Genomic DNA, 18,443 nt, shown 5'->3' on the forward strand with positions numbered 1-18,443 from the left:
TGGTAAACAGATGTTACTTCAGCGCGCTATGGTTATGGCACGTCGCCTGTGCCCTAAACTTCAATTTATTTTTCTATTTATTACTTATATTTCCACAACGCAAATCAGACGTTTGACGTATACTGTATCAAATCAATCAATCAATCATGTATAAACTATTATTAACGTTCAGTCGTACGCTTGTACTTCGCAAGTTCTTCATACAGTTCTTATTTAAATTCCTATGTTCCTTTCTTCGTACATTAGTTTTAGTACGTAACTGGCATTTATTCATTGCCTCAGTTAGTGTATGTAATTGTAAGAACAAAATAATTTTAGCTACATTATTCGTTTTATTACAGCCCACAACTTCACATTTTGACTGCCTAGGGTACCTTTTCCCACTGCCCAAAAAGTTTTCCAACTACAAATTTTGGGTCCAGCCAGCTGCCCATTACAATAAGGTCTGGTATAAACTAATACATCTGAACTTCTCAATCTTAAACTCAAGTGTATTTTGTTAGGGACAAAAATGCAAAAACACGTGCAAATGATTTCAACCACACAAACACACACAATTAAATGAAATTAAATAACGATTCGACATTTTAAGTTGCAGACACGTAGCCCAGACCGGCATTACATTTTTATATTCATCTCAAGTTACTGGTTATTTTATACGTCATTAGTACAGACCTTTTCATGTTCCTCGTCCTTTTCATTTTCTTCTAGCAATGAGGACATTAAATTTTTTGTGGACAATTTTTTCATGAATCTGAAATAATTGAATTAATTTTACCAAAAACATTGACTATTAATTATCACTAACATAAGAAGAAATTAAAAAAACTATAAAAAAACATACGGTTAGCTCCAAAGGTGGACAAACAATGCAATGAAATGCTGGATGTGCGAAACCACAAAAATTACAACAGACAAAAACATTAGTACAAAATTCGGAGAACATTGTCAAAGGAGAAATATAGAACGTTACATCAACTTAACAAAAACCACTCACTCCTTCGATAAATCTGCCTGCGAATTCTTTTCATTTCTGACCGTCATCGTGACGTCACCTTCAATTTTCACTCTCCAATCGCCTCTCGACATCAACTCGCCCACATTTACCCCATCGTACCACAATCCTCTAACCCCTCCCACAAATCCTCTGTTCACCTGACCTTTGCTCTCTCGTTTCCCGCCAATCATGATCTGACTCACCTGGTTGAAGACGCCAATCTGACGACCTAAGTGGGGGAAACATCGGGAGAACAACGTGATGAAATGTAGGTGCGTTGCTGTTGCCGAGATGAATAAAAGTGAAGATGGACATCGTTGAAAAGATGGAACGATTTAAGATGTTAACGTGAGGCATTTTAAAGTTTCAGTTACTTTTAAACCAACTGCATCACCAACGAATAAACTTGAAAGCGTGTAAAACTATATGCAAATTTTTTTAATTTTTAAATAAAAACTTGTAGGTTCAGACCTATATAATTAAAGTTATTCTTGGTGATCAATAACTTGAAAAAAAACTAAGAAAGCAAACCGGAAGGAGTTTTGAAGACCGGAGACCAATCATCGATCTGCATACTGACGTTCAAACTTGACCTATATATTTTGATCACGTGGTATAAATTGTCGTTGACCTTTCTGCTGAAATCTCCGACAACGTGGTCTACGAACCCCATGTTGTAAACTGCTAACACCTTTCCATCCATCTGCAAATTGATGGAGAGATGGTAGGTGGTGGAGTGCGGTGGATGAGTGGATGGTTGGTGATGAAGAAGTAGTAAATAAAAAAAATGCAGGAGGGATAGATCTTTTTCAAGTTATTTCAACTTAATAAAAGTTGTTTCCAGTTTAAAAGTTGAAACTTTTGTTTATTGTATCATCTTATTTTTTAACAATTTTTCTTGTTGTTTTTGTTGATTTTAAACTTAAATTTGAAAGATATGCAGGTTTGTTGAACTTTAAAAAAGTTAAAAATTAAAGTTTTGTTATAATTGGAATTTGTTGTTATCACCAAACAAAACACTGAACACAAAAGTGACTGAAGTTTCTCGTAATTTAGCTGCAAAGTTTCTTCGAAGTTGAAAGCAAGCCAAATGTGTGCATTAAAAATTCTTTCCAGAGGTTTAGTTTTATTTAGTTTCACCGATGAATCTTGCTTCCCACATAACTAAGAAAATAATTTCATAATAAAATATAAAGGATAATTTAAACGATACGAAAATAATAAAACAATTATTATTAATAACATTATTCGTTTATTATGAACAAACAATAAATTTGTTACATATTTGACATCCCCAACAACAGCTCTCTAATTATTTAATTAAGATTCACATGTTTATTTTGATTGATGCCAGCATTCTTTAATATCTTAATTTTTTTTGCGTAATTTATATCGTAGGGACAGCATCGTGTGTTAATGTGTGTGAGTGTGATGTGCGTGTGCGGTGTGTGCGCGTGCGGTGTGTGTGTGTGTGTGGTGTGTGCGTGTGTGTGAGTGTGTGTGTGAGTGTATGTGAGTGAGTGTGTGTGTGTGTTGCAGGAATTAATGAAAACATATGAAGAAAAAAAACAGAGACGAAGTGCGACTGAACACATGTGCTCATCAGTCTTATCAAAACTTCAGAAGAAAACTACCGTGAACATTTCGTTGAAATGAATCAGGAGGTACAACAAAAAGCAATAACGGAGCACAACTGTGATCGACGGGAGGTGTCTGATGATGATGATGATGTTACTGCCGATGTTGTTGATGATGTTGTTGTTGATGTTGTTGTTGTTGATGTTGTTGTTGTTGTTGATGTTGTTGTTGTTGATGTTGTTGTTGATGTTGTTGTTGTTGTTAGCTTCGATGTGTTATGATTGACTAATACTATATTTATTATTTATAATTAATATTTCAATTAAATTTTTGGCGGACCTGAGTCTGACATCTCTTGAATGAATGAATGAATGAATGAATGAATGAATGAATGAATGAATGAATGAATGAATGAGTGAGTGAATGAATGAATGAATAAATGAACGACCGTTGATATTTCACAAATCTTTCGTTAGAGTTTTATTTAAATCGCAGAAAGCTGAAAAATTTGGTTTATATATACTGGCTGTTAAAAAAATTATGACAATAATTTGAATTTATTCGCCTGTACATAAACGAGAGGGAGCAAGCAATACATATGCATCAATAGATGGCAGAGGCAGATAGATAGCTGATATGCATTACATATATAAGTTGGTTTATTTGCCTGACATTTCTTATTTATTACCCGTTTAATGAAACTTTTTTATCCTATATATATATTTGTATGTGTAACCTATATATATATATATGTATGTGTAACCTATATATATATTTGCATGTGTAACCTATATATATATATATATATATATATATATATATTTGTATGTGTAACTTATATATATATTTGAATGCTCCAGTCGATCTTTTTATGTGTGTTTGTATGTGTAACCTATATACTATATATATATATTTGTATGTGTAACTTATATATATATATATATATATATATATATATATATATATATATATATATATATATATGTATATATATATATATGTATATATGTATATTTGTATGTAAGTATGTGTGTGAGTGTGTGTGTGTGTGAATGCTTATCAATTTTCTACATCTAATTTACTGCATTTTGTGCAATTTCATTTAAAAACTAAATACCCAAACACTAATTTGTATATATATATATATATATATATATATTATATATATATATATATATAATATATAAATTTATATATACATATACATATATATATAATATATATATATTTATTTATACATATGTTAAGAAATATTACTGCATTTTTAGCTTTGATCAGTTTCTGTTTCAATTTTTAAATATTTCGTATAGAACTTTCATCCTCGTATTTTAACTTAATTATATAGAAAATAAAACTTTTAACTACTTTTTTTTATTTATTTTTATCTTACACAGAAAAGCTTTTTTTCGGTAACAGTTTACCTTTTTCAATGTAGTATGTTATCGACTGTTGGAAACATTTTTCATCATTAATTTTTAAAAGTATTTTAACGGATATTTTAGTTCGGTTGTGGCTTTAATAGGATCATTTTGAGTTTATGTTTCTTTCAAAACAGTTCAAACGAATATTTCTTGATAAAGATTCTTTGAAAATCAAAATAAACTTGGAGTTTCCGCTTGATATAAAATGCAAAAAATGAAATTCTTATAACATTTATGAATATAACGTAAAATTAAATAGTAAAACCTGATCAGATAATTGTTGATAAAAAACTTTCATGTGAGATTTATTTAGTTGTTGTAGCTGCCTTACTATCAACGTAAAACAAACTCCCAAAACTGCCACCACCATTCCAACTGAAGAACATAAAATTTATATTCAGGTGTAAACATTTTATTGAAAGGGTGATGTCGCCGTAAAATATGCAACCTACATTTTATTATAGATATAAACTCGACTGAATTTCAGAATTATGGATTTAAAGGATTTTACAAAGTGCGAGGGCGGAAAGATTTTTTAGAAAAATTTAATGAGCTCTCCCATGTAAGTCATCACAAAGTTGTCATCATAATTAACTTCAGCATCCACGTTTGTAAAATTTTATCTTCTTTCGTTATTTTTATGTGTTGTTGATGATTAAAATAATTTCAATTAGAACAAGTCTTGAAGAACTTAATACTAAGCAGTTAAGCATCGTCTTTCTGTTAAGGCACATGATTTTTAAAATCGAAAGATTTTTTCAAACGCTTCTTCAGTTCAGTGGTCAATATTTTTTTTTGAAACAGTCGCACATTTTTTTTATAACAATACTAATTTGAATGTTTCAATATTATTACTACTACTACTACTACTACTACTACTACTACTACTACTACTACTACTACTACTACTCACTACTACTAGCCGTATGTTGCAACTTCTACTACTACTAACTTCTAAATGCTACTACTACAAACCTCACCAAATTTGACACAAGCACACTGGCAACCTGAACGCAGACACTGCCACAACAGCAACAACAAGAAGAAACGCAAGACCACAGCCACACGTCATCAACCACCGTCTTCCATTCACACGTTTATTATGCATGACGTCATTCATGTTGGGTTACGCTCCAGAATGTAGATTCATTAACATACCCCGGCAATGCTACAATGCAGAGGAGCCATTAACATACCGATTCCTTTGAGAACTCTTTATTTTCTTAGCGAGGTTAAAATTAGATCGCTCGGAAAATCCCAGAAAGGTGAGGGTGAAGGTCGATGAAACAATCAAGTCACGTATGCAAATTGCTGCTGGGTTCGTGTGTTTATGACTCTCGCATGCAATTATAAAAGCTTCTTTCCAGCCTATATTTTCTTCTTTTCTACTTTTTCCAATACTTTTTTTTCCATTTGCTACAGACGCGTTAAGCCTCATTCTCTTATCGATACTTTTGAAATATTCATACAAAAACTTCGGCACACATATTTCATCAGTTGAAAATTTTTACTTTTCTGCATGTTTTTCTGCTCACATTAAAAGTTCATTAGCCGTATGTTTGTCATTTTAAAGTCCCACCCAGATATTTACAGAAAAATAATATGATAGTCGTCACACCATACTAATAATGTTTATTCGTCATTGTTGTTTATAATTATAAACGACACCTCATTAATTATGATGGTCATAAATATTCATGATAACTTCACATGTTTGTTAGATAGGTACACTCGTAGAAATACATCTCCATATTGTCGTCGTCGGCAGTAATGAGATTGCGGCTACCACAAAAAAGCTCCTTATTTGGAGATTTTATTTTATCTTTAGACCCATTTAAAAATGTTATTTTATCTTTGGCTCCTATTTGAAAATCTTTTTATATCTTTGGCATGTTTATCAACAAAACTTATGTGAACGATGAAAGAATGAAATTGCTTTCCAATGGTATAAATTGTATTTAACACTCGATGGCTTGAATTTGGAGATGTTTACATGAAGATGCATGGAGATACATGAACATGAATGGAAGTGCATGGACGTGCATGGAAGTGCATGGAGATGCATAGAGATGCGTGTACGTTTAGAGTTCCTTGAGGATATCAATTACATATTGCGATTCTAAATTAATCTACTCGTTTAATGTCTGCTCTGTTTATTGGGTGCATGATGTGAGAATAAAGTAAATAATGAATTAAGATGAACGAACCTTCTGCATGCACGCGGTCCGGCGAATAATTGAAAGTGATGTTCGCTTATAATAAATGCAAAAATACATGTAGCATAGATTATGATAGCAAATTCCCCCCCTCACCCATTATTTGGTTGTCAACTGAAGTGGATATTTAATCTGAAGAGATGAAGACATGTTTATTTGAAGTGATGCAAGTGTTCTCAATATTACTTTGAATGATTATTTATAAAATAAACTTGGTTATAATTATTCAACTTCCACCACAACGAACCACGCATCAACTAACTATTTCAACTTGGAAGTAGTCGGAAGACTTGCTGCTCGAGATTCTGACCACTACTGCATCTTCCTGCGAGGTTTTGAAGGCAAAGGCCATGCGGTCATCTTTCTCGTCCATGATTTGACCTTCATGAAAGTTGAAGGTCACCAAACCTCCTTTCGCTCCAAATATCATTGCAGGGGATTCTATGAGTTGTTAAATTTTGTGATAAAAATTTCTACTGCTACTACTCTACTACTTTCACTATTATGACTGCTGCTAATACTGCGAATAATCTAACTTTACAACTTAAATGATAAAATAATAATATATATATATATATATTAATATATTAATAATTAAATAATGATAATAAAACAACATTATTTAGCCAATAATAATGCCATTGCATTCATAATACTGTATAACAAAAATTAAAAAATATGCGAACGTTTTAACAATCACGTTTTTAAATGAACATGTTGAAGGAGAGGTACAGGGCATCATCGTTACTTTCATCATTGTACATTTAAATGTCTTCTTCAACCAAACTACAACAAAATTCGCCAAAACATTTTACATATCGACAGCATTATGTTATTACCAACGTTATTATCAGTGCTATCATGGCCCCATCATCATCAACAAATCATCATCAATTCATCATCAACACCATCATTACACCTTATCAACACAACCATTTACATTAACTCATCACCAACATCATCATGCATTATTTAAATGCACCTCCATGCATTTCCATGCACCTCTATGCATTATCACCACAGCAGCATCATCATCCAATTTTTACCACACCATCATCACTATCGATATAACGAGATCAGCACGTCATTTAGCAAACTTCATTCACCGTGGAACAACTAAATTATCTTTTAAAATGTATTCCTTTTTTTCAGAATTTTTTGAGTTAATATTGATGAAAATTGTTAAAAATTTAAATAACTTTTAGGATGCTAAATCTGAATATATATATATATGTATATATATATATATATATATAAATATATATATATATATATATATATATATATATATATGTACATATATATATATATGTGTGTGTGTATATATATATAAAAAAACAATAAGTTTGATTAATGGACGTGTTGGCACTTGGTATTGCTTGGAACAGTTGGTAAAGGTACAATTTCGGACCTGGAAACAAGAAATATGATACTAATAAGAAGATGGTTAGTATTTGTCTGTTGAATGTCAGGTCTATCAACAATAAGGTTGATGATGTCTATGGAATGATTTATGATAGCCTCGACATACTGGTTCTGTGTGAAACATGGCACGGGACCGAAGGTAATATTTCCGTTAGATTAGCTATGCCACCTGGTTGGTTTCACATTTGTGGATTTTGTCAGGCCGCATGACCCTGGTCACGGGAGTTTGGTAATTTATTTTAGAAGTGATTTTAAGTATAAAAAAATAAATCTCCCTTTATTTTCCAAGTTTGAAGCTCTGGCCATCAGATTGAAGATTGGAATTGATCAGTTCTGTTTAATTGCCCTCTACAGACCTGGCTCGGAACAGACGACTTCATTATTCTTTGAAGAGTTGATTTCTATGTTAAAGTTTATTACAATGTCGGAGGCTCATGTCGTACTTATGGGTGATTTTAACATTCACGTTGAAAAGAGGGATAGTCCTTTCACTCTACGACTACATGAGATACTTGATATGTTCCAGTTGGTCAATCATGTTAATCAACAAACGCATGTGTCGGGAGGTACGTTAGACCTAGTAATTTGTTCACAGGATTTTCCAATTCTTGATACTAAGAAACAAATGTCAATCTGATGATGTGGATTATAAATTTGCTCTGTTTAGTGGTGAAATTCATCGAATTTCTGACAATTTAGTGCCTATGCGGGTGATTTATCGTAGGCAGACAAATGCTGCACCTTGGTTTGATGGTGAGTGTAGACGTGCAAAGCGATTCTGTAGGAAGATGGAAAGAATTTATAGGAACTGTCCGGAAAGTGGGCGGAAAAAAAGATGGGCACTCTCATTGATGGCTAAAAACAGACTCTTTTCTGACAAGCGTACGCATTATTGGAACGATGTCGTAAGTAGTAACGTAAATCAAAGAAATCTTTGGGATGTTGCCAATAAAATGTTAGGTAAAAGTTCGGCAAATGATTCATTTAATGATGACAACGCTCTAAACGCTGATCAGATTTTACAATTTTTTGAAGATAAAATTGCTAGGATAAAAGAAACAACAAATGCACATTCTGAATTTCCGCTTCAGAAGTTGAATAAATGCACGTTTTCATGCTTTCCGTTGGTTACTGAAACTCAGTTGAGGGAAACGGTACTCAAATCACCAACGAAATCGTGCAGTTTGGACATAATCCCTACGCATATCTTTAAAAAATACTTGGACTCATTTGTCTGCTTTCTGACGAGTTTTTTAAACCTCTGTTTACGCGTTGGTAAATTTCCTTCTAGCTGTAAGCACGCGATAATTCAACCGATTTTGAAAAAAAGCTAACTCAGATGCAAATGAGGTGAATAATTACAGACCAATATCAAACTTTTCCTTTGTTTCAAAGGTTTTGGAGCGTGTTGTTCTTGATTTCCTGATGAATTATCTAACGACGAACAATTTAATGCCACTCAACCAATCGGCCTACAGGTGCTACCACTCAACTGAAACTGCATTGCTTCATGTCTTGTCAAACATGTTTGCAGGCATGGATGATCGGAAGATATCATTACTCTTCTTTCTCGACATGTCGTCCGCTTTTGACTGTGTTAATCATAACAAGCTTCTGGTAAAATTGCAGAATAATTTTGGAGTTTCAGGAACGGTACTCGCCTGGTTTGAATCGTATCTAACGGGTAGAACTCAGCAGGTTTTGTTTAGCAAAGTCTTATCATCTGTCAAGGGGGTAACAACGGGTGTTCCTCAGGGATCAGTGCTAGGACCAGTTTTGTTTCTACTCTTTACATCGGATATAATTAAAATAATAATGTCGCATGGACTTGTTGGTCATGCGTATGCAGATGACATACAGATAGTTGCTACAGGTCATTCAGAGATATTTCAGCCCGAGATTGATAAACTTGTTGGTTGTTTGATAGAGATTGAACGTTGGATGTTGAGCAATTCCTTGAGGTTGAACCGGGGAAAAACTCAGATGCTTCTTGTCGGTACATGGCAGCAGTTGTCAAGACTTAATATAAGCTCGGTTGAAGTTGGTGACGTTGAAATATCATTTGCTTCTACAGCCTTGAATTTAGGGGTATGGTTGGATAGCAGGCTCTCAATAAAAGATCAAATAAAGTCGCTATCAATTGCAAGTATGATGCATTTCAGAAAATTGTACAAGATTCGACACTATTTGAACAGATCTAGCATGGAAACACTGGTACATGCTTTTATTACACCCAGATTAGATTATTGTAACAGTTTATACTTTCAAATACCTGACAAGTCAATAGCTGTACTTCAGTCTATTCAAAATCGAGCTGCAAAACTTGTCACAAAAAATCTGAAGTTCGATCACGTGACTCCAATCTTGAATGACCTACACTGGCTAAAAACTGAAAAAAGAATAATTTTCAAAATTGCTGTCTTAACGTTTCGGTCATTACATGGTTTAGCACCACAGTATTTGGCAGACATGTTCATCAGAAAAACATCTGTGTTGGGTTCGCAGTTGAGATCAAATGACATGAACCTCCTGGTTGTGTCGACAACGAATTTACAGACCGGATCACGCAATATTGCTGTTGCTGGACCGGTGGTTTGGAACAGTCTACCGGCGTTTCTAAGAAGACCAGATATATCATTGTTTTTATTTAAAAAGGAGCTGAAGACTCATTTATTTTCGCAGATTTAACAATGTCTTTGTCTTCGTTTGATTAATATTTAGTTTTTTCATTTATTTTAGGGAGCGCTTTTGAGATCATTTTTTGTAATTAGCGCTGTACAAATTGACTTGTAATATATATATATATATATATATATATATATATATATATATATATATATCAGTATATATATATACAAGAAATAATTCTACTAGAATTTTTAATGAAATACTTATTTATTTATTTAACCATGTTTGTATTATGCGACGATCTACAAAAGTCAAAATTATTTAAAAAATGTATTTCCAGCTAGATTTTAAATTTAAACACATTTGCCATTGTTCCATAAACATATATTACACTAATTCAATAGAAAAATGAAACGGCCCTATTAAGCGGCTGGCCCCATTAACCAAAGTTGACTTTTTTAAATACATAGGAACAATTGAGTAATGTACAATTGTGAACATTAAAACTATGGTTATAACGAAAGATGCAAATATCTCTCGTCTGAACGATAAAGCATCAGATGGTCATCCGGCTGTTTATATTCTAAAGTTGTTCAAATAAGCTGAGCGCCAGGAAATAAATAACGCTAATAATGAAAATAAAGACAAAAAACAAAAGAATGAATAATAATAATAATAACAACAATAATAATAATAATAATAATAATAATAACAATAATAGTGAAAATAGCACTAATATTATTATGCGAGGTCAGTCTTCTCTGGGACAACAGGCGTTGTTTGCATAGCCAATATTGGGATTAATTTTGCGCGCATGTTTTTGAAAAAACTTATAAAATTTTTTTTGAATTTTTTGTGTAAATGTATTGAATATTAATAACACAATGAATAAATTTGTTTCTTTTTTGGATGTCTTCTTGTTGATGTGTTACAGATATGAAAGTAAGTTTAGGGTTTTGTGATGTCAGGATGTTGTGATGTCAGGATGTTGTGATGTAACGATGTAACAACGTTTTGATGTTTCAAAGTTTTAAGTTTACTAATTATTTTTTTAAAATAATGTTTTATTGAATTGTTTAACATTTTTTACAAATTAAAATGATACTACTACTATTACTACTACTTCTTCTACTACTACTTCTACTACTACTACTACTTTTACTACTACTAACCACACTACTACTACTACTATTACTACTACTACTACTACTACTACTACCACCACCACTACTACTACTACTACTACTGTTACTACTACTAACCCCACTACCACTACTACCACTACTACTACTACTGCTGGTACTATTACTACTACAACAACTTCAACAACAACTACTCATACTACTACTACCACTACTGCTACTACAACTATTACAACAACAACAACAACAACAACAACAACTACTACTACTACAACAGCTACCCCTACTACAACTACCACTACTACTAATAATAATAATAACAAAAAGTACGATGAACGGGAGGTCAATAAAAAAGTAATTATTTTGCGATGCGAATCAGCTCGCGCGAAAACAAATTACAAGAAAAATTATTATCTTTTTTTCTCCCTTCTGCTTGGCAAATAAATTTATTTAATAAAAAATACAAACAGCTACATACATGCATGCATGCATCTGTTGAAAGACATACTACGCATCTATGTATGCATGCATGCAAAAATGTGCATTTTTTATTATTAATATGTGTATAAGTAGGCGTTTGTGTGTTGAGTGTGTATGGTGTGTGTGTGTGCCTAGAAGTATTGTGTGTGTGTGTGTGTGTTTGTGTTTGTCTAGAAGTATGTTTCTAGGGAATATACATAAGTTTATGTACGCGTAGTATATATATATATATATATATACACACACACACACATATATATATATAGATATAGATATATAGACCATAATTTTTACAATATTCTATAAATTCTACCGAATGTTTGGCGTTAATATGTTTGTAGTTCGTTTTTTCGATTTTTCTCACTAAAGTTTTTTGGTGAACAAACACACACACACACACACACACACACATATATATATATGTGTGTATGTGTGTGTGCGTGTGTGTCTGTGTGATTGAAAATGTGTGTGAAACAAACAAGCGCGTAATCATTTTCGACGAGATGATTCGATGAAGTTGTCATGTGGAATGATTAGGAATTTATAACGAGGATGGTGACGAAGACGACGAAGATGATGATGGTGACGATGATGATGATGGTGACGATGATGAATGCAGTGGTCATTATCAGGAATAGTAAATATATTAAGTAACGAAGATGTGCTATGATGAGGATGATGATAATAACATGCTAGGGTTGCTTCAATGCAACTTTCTTGCACGACTGAAATTACGACTTCACATTAGGTTATTAATTAATTAATAACATTTTATGGCTGGTGTGTAATCGTGTGATCCTTATTCGACAATATTTTGCTATTCTAATGATTGGATGATTGGATTTTAGTTTTAATTTATTATTAAATTTAATGTCTCTTTTAATATTTGCTTTCAAAATAATGGATTCATTAATTAGCTTGATTGAATTCTGTTATTTATCACATTTTTCTTCATTTAAACGTAAACGTAATTTAAATTTTAGCCAGATTTTGATTTCATGTGTTTTTTAAGATTTCATTGATAATTCTCATTTTCAAGTAACATCAAATAACATTCCTTTGTTTAATTATTCAACTGAAGATGGCATAATTAAAATAATATTTTTGCAACTCTTCTGCAAAAATAAAATTCAAACTAAATGGAAAATAGGATTATTATTTCAAAAAATATTTTTGTAATGTTTCATGGCAAGCTAAAAATCAAAATAAAATCTATTAAAATAGAAAAATAAATTGCAGTGGTCAAAACAAAGCCCCTAAAACATTTAAAATTCAAAGAACTCGAAGCGGTCAAAAAATATTTCTTATGACAATAATTATTTGAATCACTAAATGTATAAACAAATATATGGTGAAAATGCTGACCTATCTGACAATGTTCCCCCTGGTGGGTTGTCATATCACAGTGGCAGACGTGGGTGTTGTAGTGGGGCAGGCAGGTCCCGCCGTTCAAACATTTGTTCAGCAGGCAGTTCGATTGCTTCTGTGTCGTTTCATCTGTTTTTTTTTTTTTTTTTTTTTTTTTATGACTGCGTGTTGATGATGCTGTCATGTGTTGTGAAAAATGTGGTTGTTGCGTTGGAATAATGATTTTGTTTCTAAATATTTTTTCAAATAATTTCTTTGTTTGCTGTGAGTTTGTTGGAATGAATGATGCGATGTTTGCCTTTGTGCCGATCTGCTCTTTTATCATCTGATTGCTCGTTGTCTCGATGTAATTAATCTATCACCAATCTTTCCATCAATATTCAAATAGTTTTGTGAAGAATTTTTCGTTACTTCGATTTTTATTTTTGCTACATTCATCAAGTAGTTGTGAGTGTTGTGAGAGATGCAGGAGGTGCTGAAGAATTAATTATGAATGAATGTACTGCCTCTATTGCTAGAGTCGTTCGAGTTGTGTCATTATTGCAAATGTTGTTTTCATTTCAGTTTGTTTTCATTTTGATGTGAAGTATTTGAAAAGTTATTTTTTTAGTGATTTACAATTTTAGGTTTTGAAAATTTTTATAAAAATTGAAACTAACTTTATTCAGAAACAAGATATAAATAAATGTCAAGAGCCGAGAAGCAAGAATGTTGGTTCTTGCACCTTAATCAAACCTCAGTATAACAAATTTATCAGTTATATATATATATATATATATATATATATATATATATATATATATATCACTAAAAAAACTACATCAGCCAACACAATAAACAACAGATGAAACAGAACGAAACAATCAATGAATGAAAAGCTTCCATTAAATAAAATAGTCAGACATTCTTAAAAGACAAATCCACGTATGACGTCATCATATTGACGCAGATAGATGAATGGCCGAATGAATAGAGGATAAACAAATGGATAAATTGATGGATAAATAACTTGGATGTAATGGATGTATTGATAGATGAATGAATGGTTGGTTGGTTGGAGGGATGGATGAATGGCTGGACAGATGAATTGAAAAATAAATAGATGAATGAAAAAATAATTGTAAAATTAAAATTGATGAAAAAATAAATAGATAAATAGATGGATGGATGGATAAAATGATGGATGGGTTGATAGATAGATGAATGGATAGATAAATGAATGGATGGATAGATAGATAGATAGATAGATAGATAGATAGATAGATAGATAGATAGATAGATAGATAGATAGATAGATAGATAGATAGATAGATAGATAGATAGATAGATAGATAGATAGATAGATAGATAGATAGATAGATAGATAGATAGATAGATAGATAGATAGATAGATAGATAGATAGATAGATAGATAGATAGATAGATAGATAGATAGATAGATAGATAGATAGATAGATAGATAGATAGATAGATAGATAGATGAATGGATGGATGTAAAGCACATTATCTTTTTGCTTGTTCTAATCAATAAAACCCGACAGAAACAAACATCTTCCTTGCGGACATCACCAACAACTACCGACATGCATGTACGTTTGGAATCATCCAATCCACCATCGAAACCATCAAACAACAACAACTACTACTTCGTAACGAACCATATTGGAAAGAACGTCGTTGTATTAATAAACATGATCTGCAAACATTTGTTTATTTGTCAGACAGCGGGCTATGAAGCGCTACAAACTTTCGCTTTCTTATTAAAGATTATGTTACGTAATCAGCGCAACAAAACCGCGTAGCTCATTCACGTACGTACCTCGTTATAAATTTACCAATACGCACAAATTTAGGCAAGGTTTGGAATGGAATATAATCTGAAATTAAAAATTTTGTATTTTTTCCTCAGAAGATTTAACAAATATTAAATGAATGAAATCTTAAACAAACAGAAAGAACTGGATTTTATTGGGACAACATTTTGTAAGCAAAATCATTGAACTATTTATTTAAACAAGTTTGCAGACTTATTTCAGTGGCGCTGCTTATTGTAAATGTTTATCAAGAACTGAATTCTTTAAAATATGAGCCTATCTAAAACAGACTGTCACCATCATCACCTCCACCATAATCAGCATCGCTACCGCCATCATCACCATCATCCTCATCATCACCATCACCATCATCACCATCATCATCTTCGTTGTAAATTTCGTCAGCCTGGTTGCCGTCGTGCCAATTAATTAGAGCAGGCGTTTGTTGTCAGGTAGTGTGGAACATGATTGGGCAATATGATTTATGGCGGTGAGTGTGTGGTGAGCACATTTCAGGACACGCCTCATCAAACATTCATTATTTTCTATCCACTGATACACACACTTCTTCAACAACATTCCACACACATACACACACTTTTTCAACAACATCCTACACACATCCCACACACTTCTTCAACAACATCCCACACACATACACACACTTCTTCAACAACATCCCACAAACATCCCACACATTTTTTCAACAACATCCCGCACACTTTTTCAACTACATTTCACACACATGGCACACACTTCTTCAACAACATTTCACACACATACACACACTTCTTCAACAACATCCCACACATACACACACGCCTATATAATGAATTAAACATACAGTGAAGAAGCAAGTAATAAATGTTGACAGAGATTTTTAAAAAGTTTAAAAACTGAAATCTCTACAATATTTATCTGCTAAATAACATTTTTAGCTAATTTCACGTTTGATTTTACAAAAATGTATTTTATGAGTTGAACCGATGCTTAAAATATTTGTTCTTAATTTTGCACTTATTGACAGCCTATTTATTATAGCTTTTGGCAACTTTCGACCTTTTGCACAGAGTTCATTTATGGCCGTAGATTCGAACGGCTGTAAATGCTGCCCACAATGCACATGGGCGTGTTTCATTAAACCGTTCATAAAAACATTCGTACGAACAGCTTGTAAATCTTTTGTTATCAACCACCTACCTACCTACCAACTATATTATCAAGTAGAATTCTATCTAAGGGACCTGGCACAAAATTGTATTACAAAAATCTATTTTATTTAACTAAATTATAAATTTAAAAAAGTTTTTACTTGAAAAAGAAAACATTGGTTTATCAAATGTTCAATCATTGATATTTGTGTAAGTTTATAAGCCCTGGAGTTAACTACTCGCAATAAAAAAGCAGATGCCTCTCGAATATTTTTGATCACTGCTTGTCGGTTGGTTATCTGCTGGTTAACAACTTTTTAAAATAATGGACGAAAAGCATCGTTTGGACGTATTGCATTTACAATGTAGACAGCTTTGCCACCCGAAAGCACTACACTCCACATTTGCGAATTAAAAACCCAACTGAATACAAAACGGTTGGAAGTTGATGGCTAAACAAAGGAAAATAAACAGAGGTAAACCTTAAAAATGGCGGTCATATATTTAGAAAAAATTATTGAATAATTATTACCAGAAATAATTTTAAATGCAGTTGCAAACATAAAAATAAGCTGAAAATTAAAATAAAAAAGTTGGAAAGTTGGTTAAAAATATAAAATAAAATCCACAAAAGCCAAGCAAACTGACGAACTGAACCGACCACACCATACAAAGACATTTGAAAGCATGCGTTAATTTAAAAATATGCAGACCAACACACTTGAACGCGTAACTGCAGTGCATATCGCGGACACAGCACGAAAACACAACGGTTAATTGAATAGGACTCTGAGGAGCAGGCTTGCACACTGCCATTAACTTCAACTCAACTCTGCCTAATTTTTTCATTCACAATGCTTCCAAATTTGAAGTTAACAATGTAAATATTTATTTAAATGAAACTTTTAAACACTTCAAAGATTTAACGTTTTTTTTCTATTTAAAATATTTTCAGTGGCGGATCACAGAAGCAACTTGGCTAAATAGAATAAAAAATTGATGAATAAATTTGCATACATTAAAGAGAGATACATTTGCGAGCCCAAAATGTGCTACACTTAAAAATTTATGAAGAAAATGATCGTCATAAGAGCTTTGAATCAATGCTACCACCCACCCATCTGACGACAAATGAACTGAGTACTTTCCTTTATTACCGTCGGCACACCTGGAAATGCTCACAAACACGTTAAAATTTTTCATTTTTTTAAGCTTTAGTAATTTAAATGTGTCAAATTCACCGCTCCAACAAAATTGAATTCTGAAGATGAATATGAAGACATTTGTTAGCGAAGCAATCTTGCGCGTTTCAATTTTTTTGCAAGATATTTGTTATACTTTTTTGAGCACAATATTCCGACTTGAAATGTTAAAAATGTTCACAAAGTTATAAAAAACTTGTTCACTCCAGAAGACAAACAAATTTTTTGTCCGTGGCATGTCTTGGACGCGCTGGTAATGAAATGTTAAAATGATTGGCAACTGATGAGATATTGGTTCAACGTGAACTGCACTCTTTCTGGTACAAGCTGCCTCTGCTTATTATGTCCTTTTCAACTAGTTTTTAGCTTTTTGTAAGGTATTTGCAAACAAATTTGGTCGTCTAACCAACCAGGTTAAGAGAATAATTTGGAGGAGAATTTTGAAAGATTTTGTAATAATTTTAAAAATAAAAAAGAATGCCCTACATGAGTGAGTGAAGAGATAAAATTAAGTTAACTCAGAAAATTTCATCTTATTTATAAACTATTTGTTAAAAATTGTATAAAGCTTATCAAATTAATTTTTCTAGCGCTAATTTTATATTCAACTTCTTTGTACGAACCTAGCTTAACATGAAATAATATTAACGAGAAATTGAAAAAAAACAGAATTATTAATGTTTAACAACAAAATATCGAAGAATAAAATTTCAAACCTAAACTTTTATTCTAGAATCATTTCTTGTCGCCATTCATCATATTTTCTGCGTCTTATAATTTCACAAATATCTATTCATTTATTCTCATATTTTTTGATTTTTTGTTTATTTTCTCATATTCTTGTGGAATGGTTCTTTTGATTCATACAAACAACATACAAATACATTCTAACAACCACCCACCCACCCACCCATCCATCCATCCATTCATCCATTCATCCATCCATTCGTCCGTCCGTCCGTCCGTCCATCCGTCCATCCATCCATCCGTCCATCCATCCATCCATCCATCCATCCATCTT

General features: G+C 32.4%; 2 protein-coding genes across 2 annotated transcripts; one reads left to right on the forward strand and one right to left on the reverse strand.

Moving 5' to 3' along the window:
* Positions 1–993: 993 nt before the first annotated feature.
* HELRODRAFT_76021 (hypothetical protein) lies at positions 994–6,642 on the reverse strand (the record flags this gene model as incomplete). Its single annotated transcript, XM_009015925.1, has 3 exons — positions 994–1,226; positions 1,529–1,700; positions 6,475–6,642. 3 exons carry the CDS (start codon positions 6,640–6,642, stop codon positions 994–996), a joined length of 573 nt encoding a protein of 190 aa, XP_009014173.1.
* A 1,117-nt stretch (positions 6,643–7,759) lies between these two features.
* Positions 7,760–8,274, forward strand: HELRODRAFT_170108 (hypothetical protein; the record flags this gene model as incomplete). Its single annotated transcript, XM_009015926.1, has 2 exons — positions 7,760–7,776; positions 7,839–8,274. 2 exons carry the CDS (start codon positions 7,760–7,762, stop codon positions 8,272–8,274), a joined length of 453 nt encoding a protein of 150 aa, XP_009014174.1.
* Between the last annotated feature and the right edge of the window lie 10,169 nt (positions 8,275–18,443).

This window comes from Helobdella robusta, assembly GCF_000326865.2.
Source record: "Helobdella robusta unplaced genomic scaffold HELROscaffold_17, whole genome shotgun sequence".
NCBI classification, from domain to species: Eukaryota; Metazoa; Annelida; class Clitellata; order Rhynchobdellida; family Glossiphoniidae; genus Helobdella; species Helobdella robusta.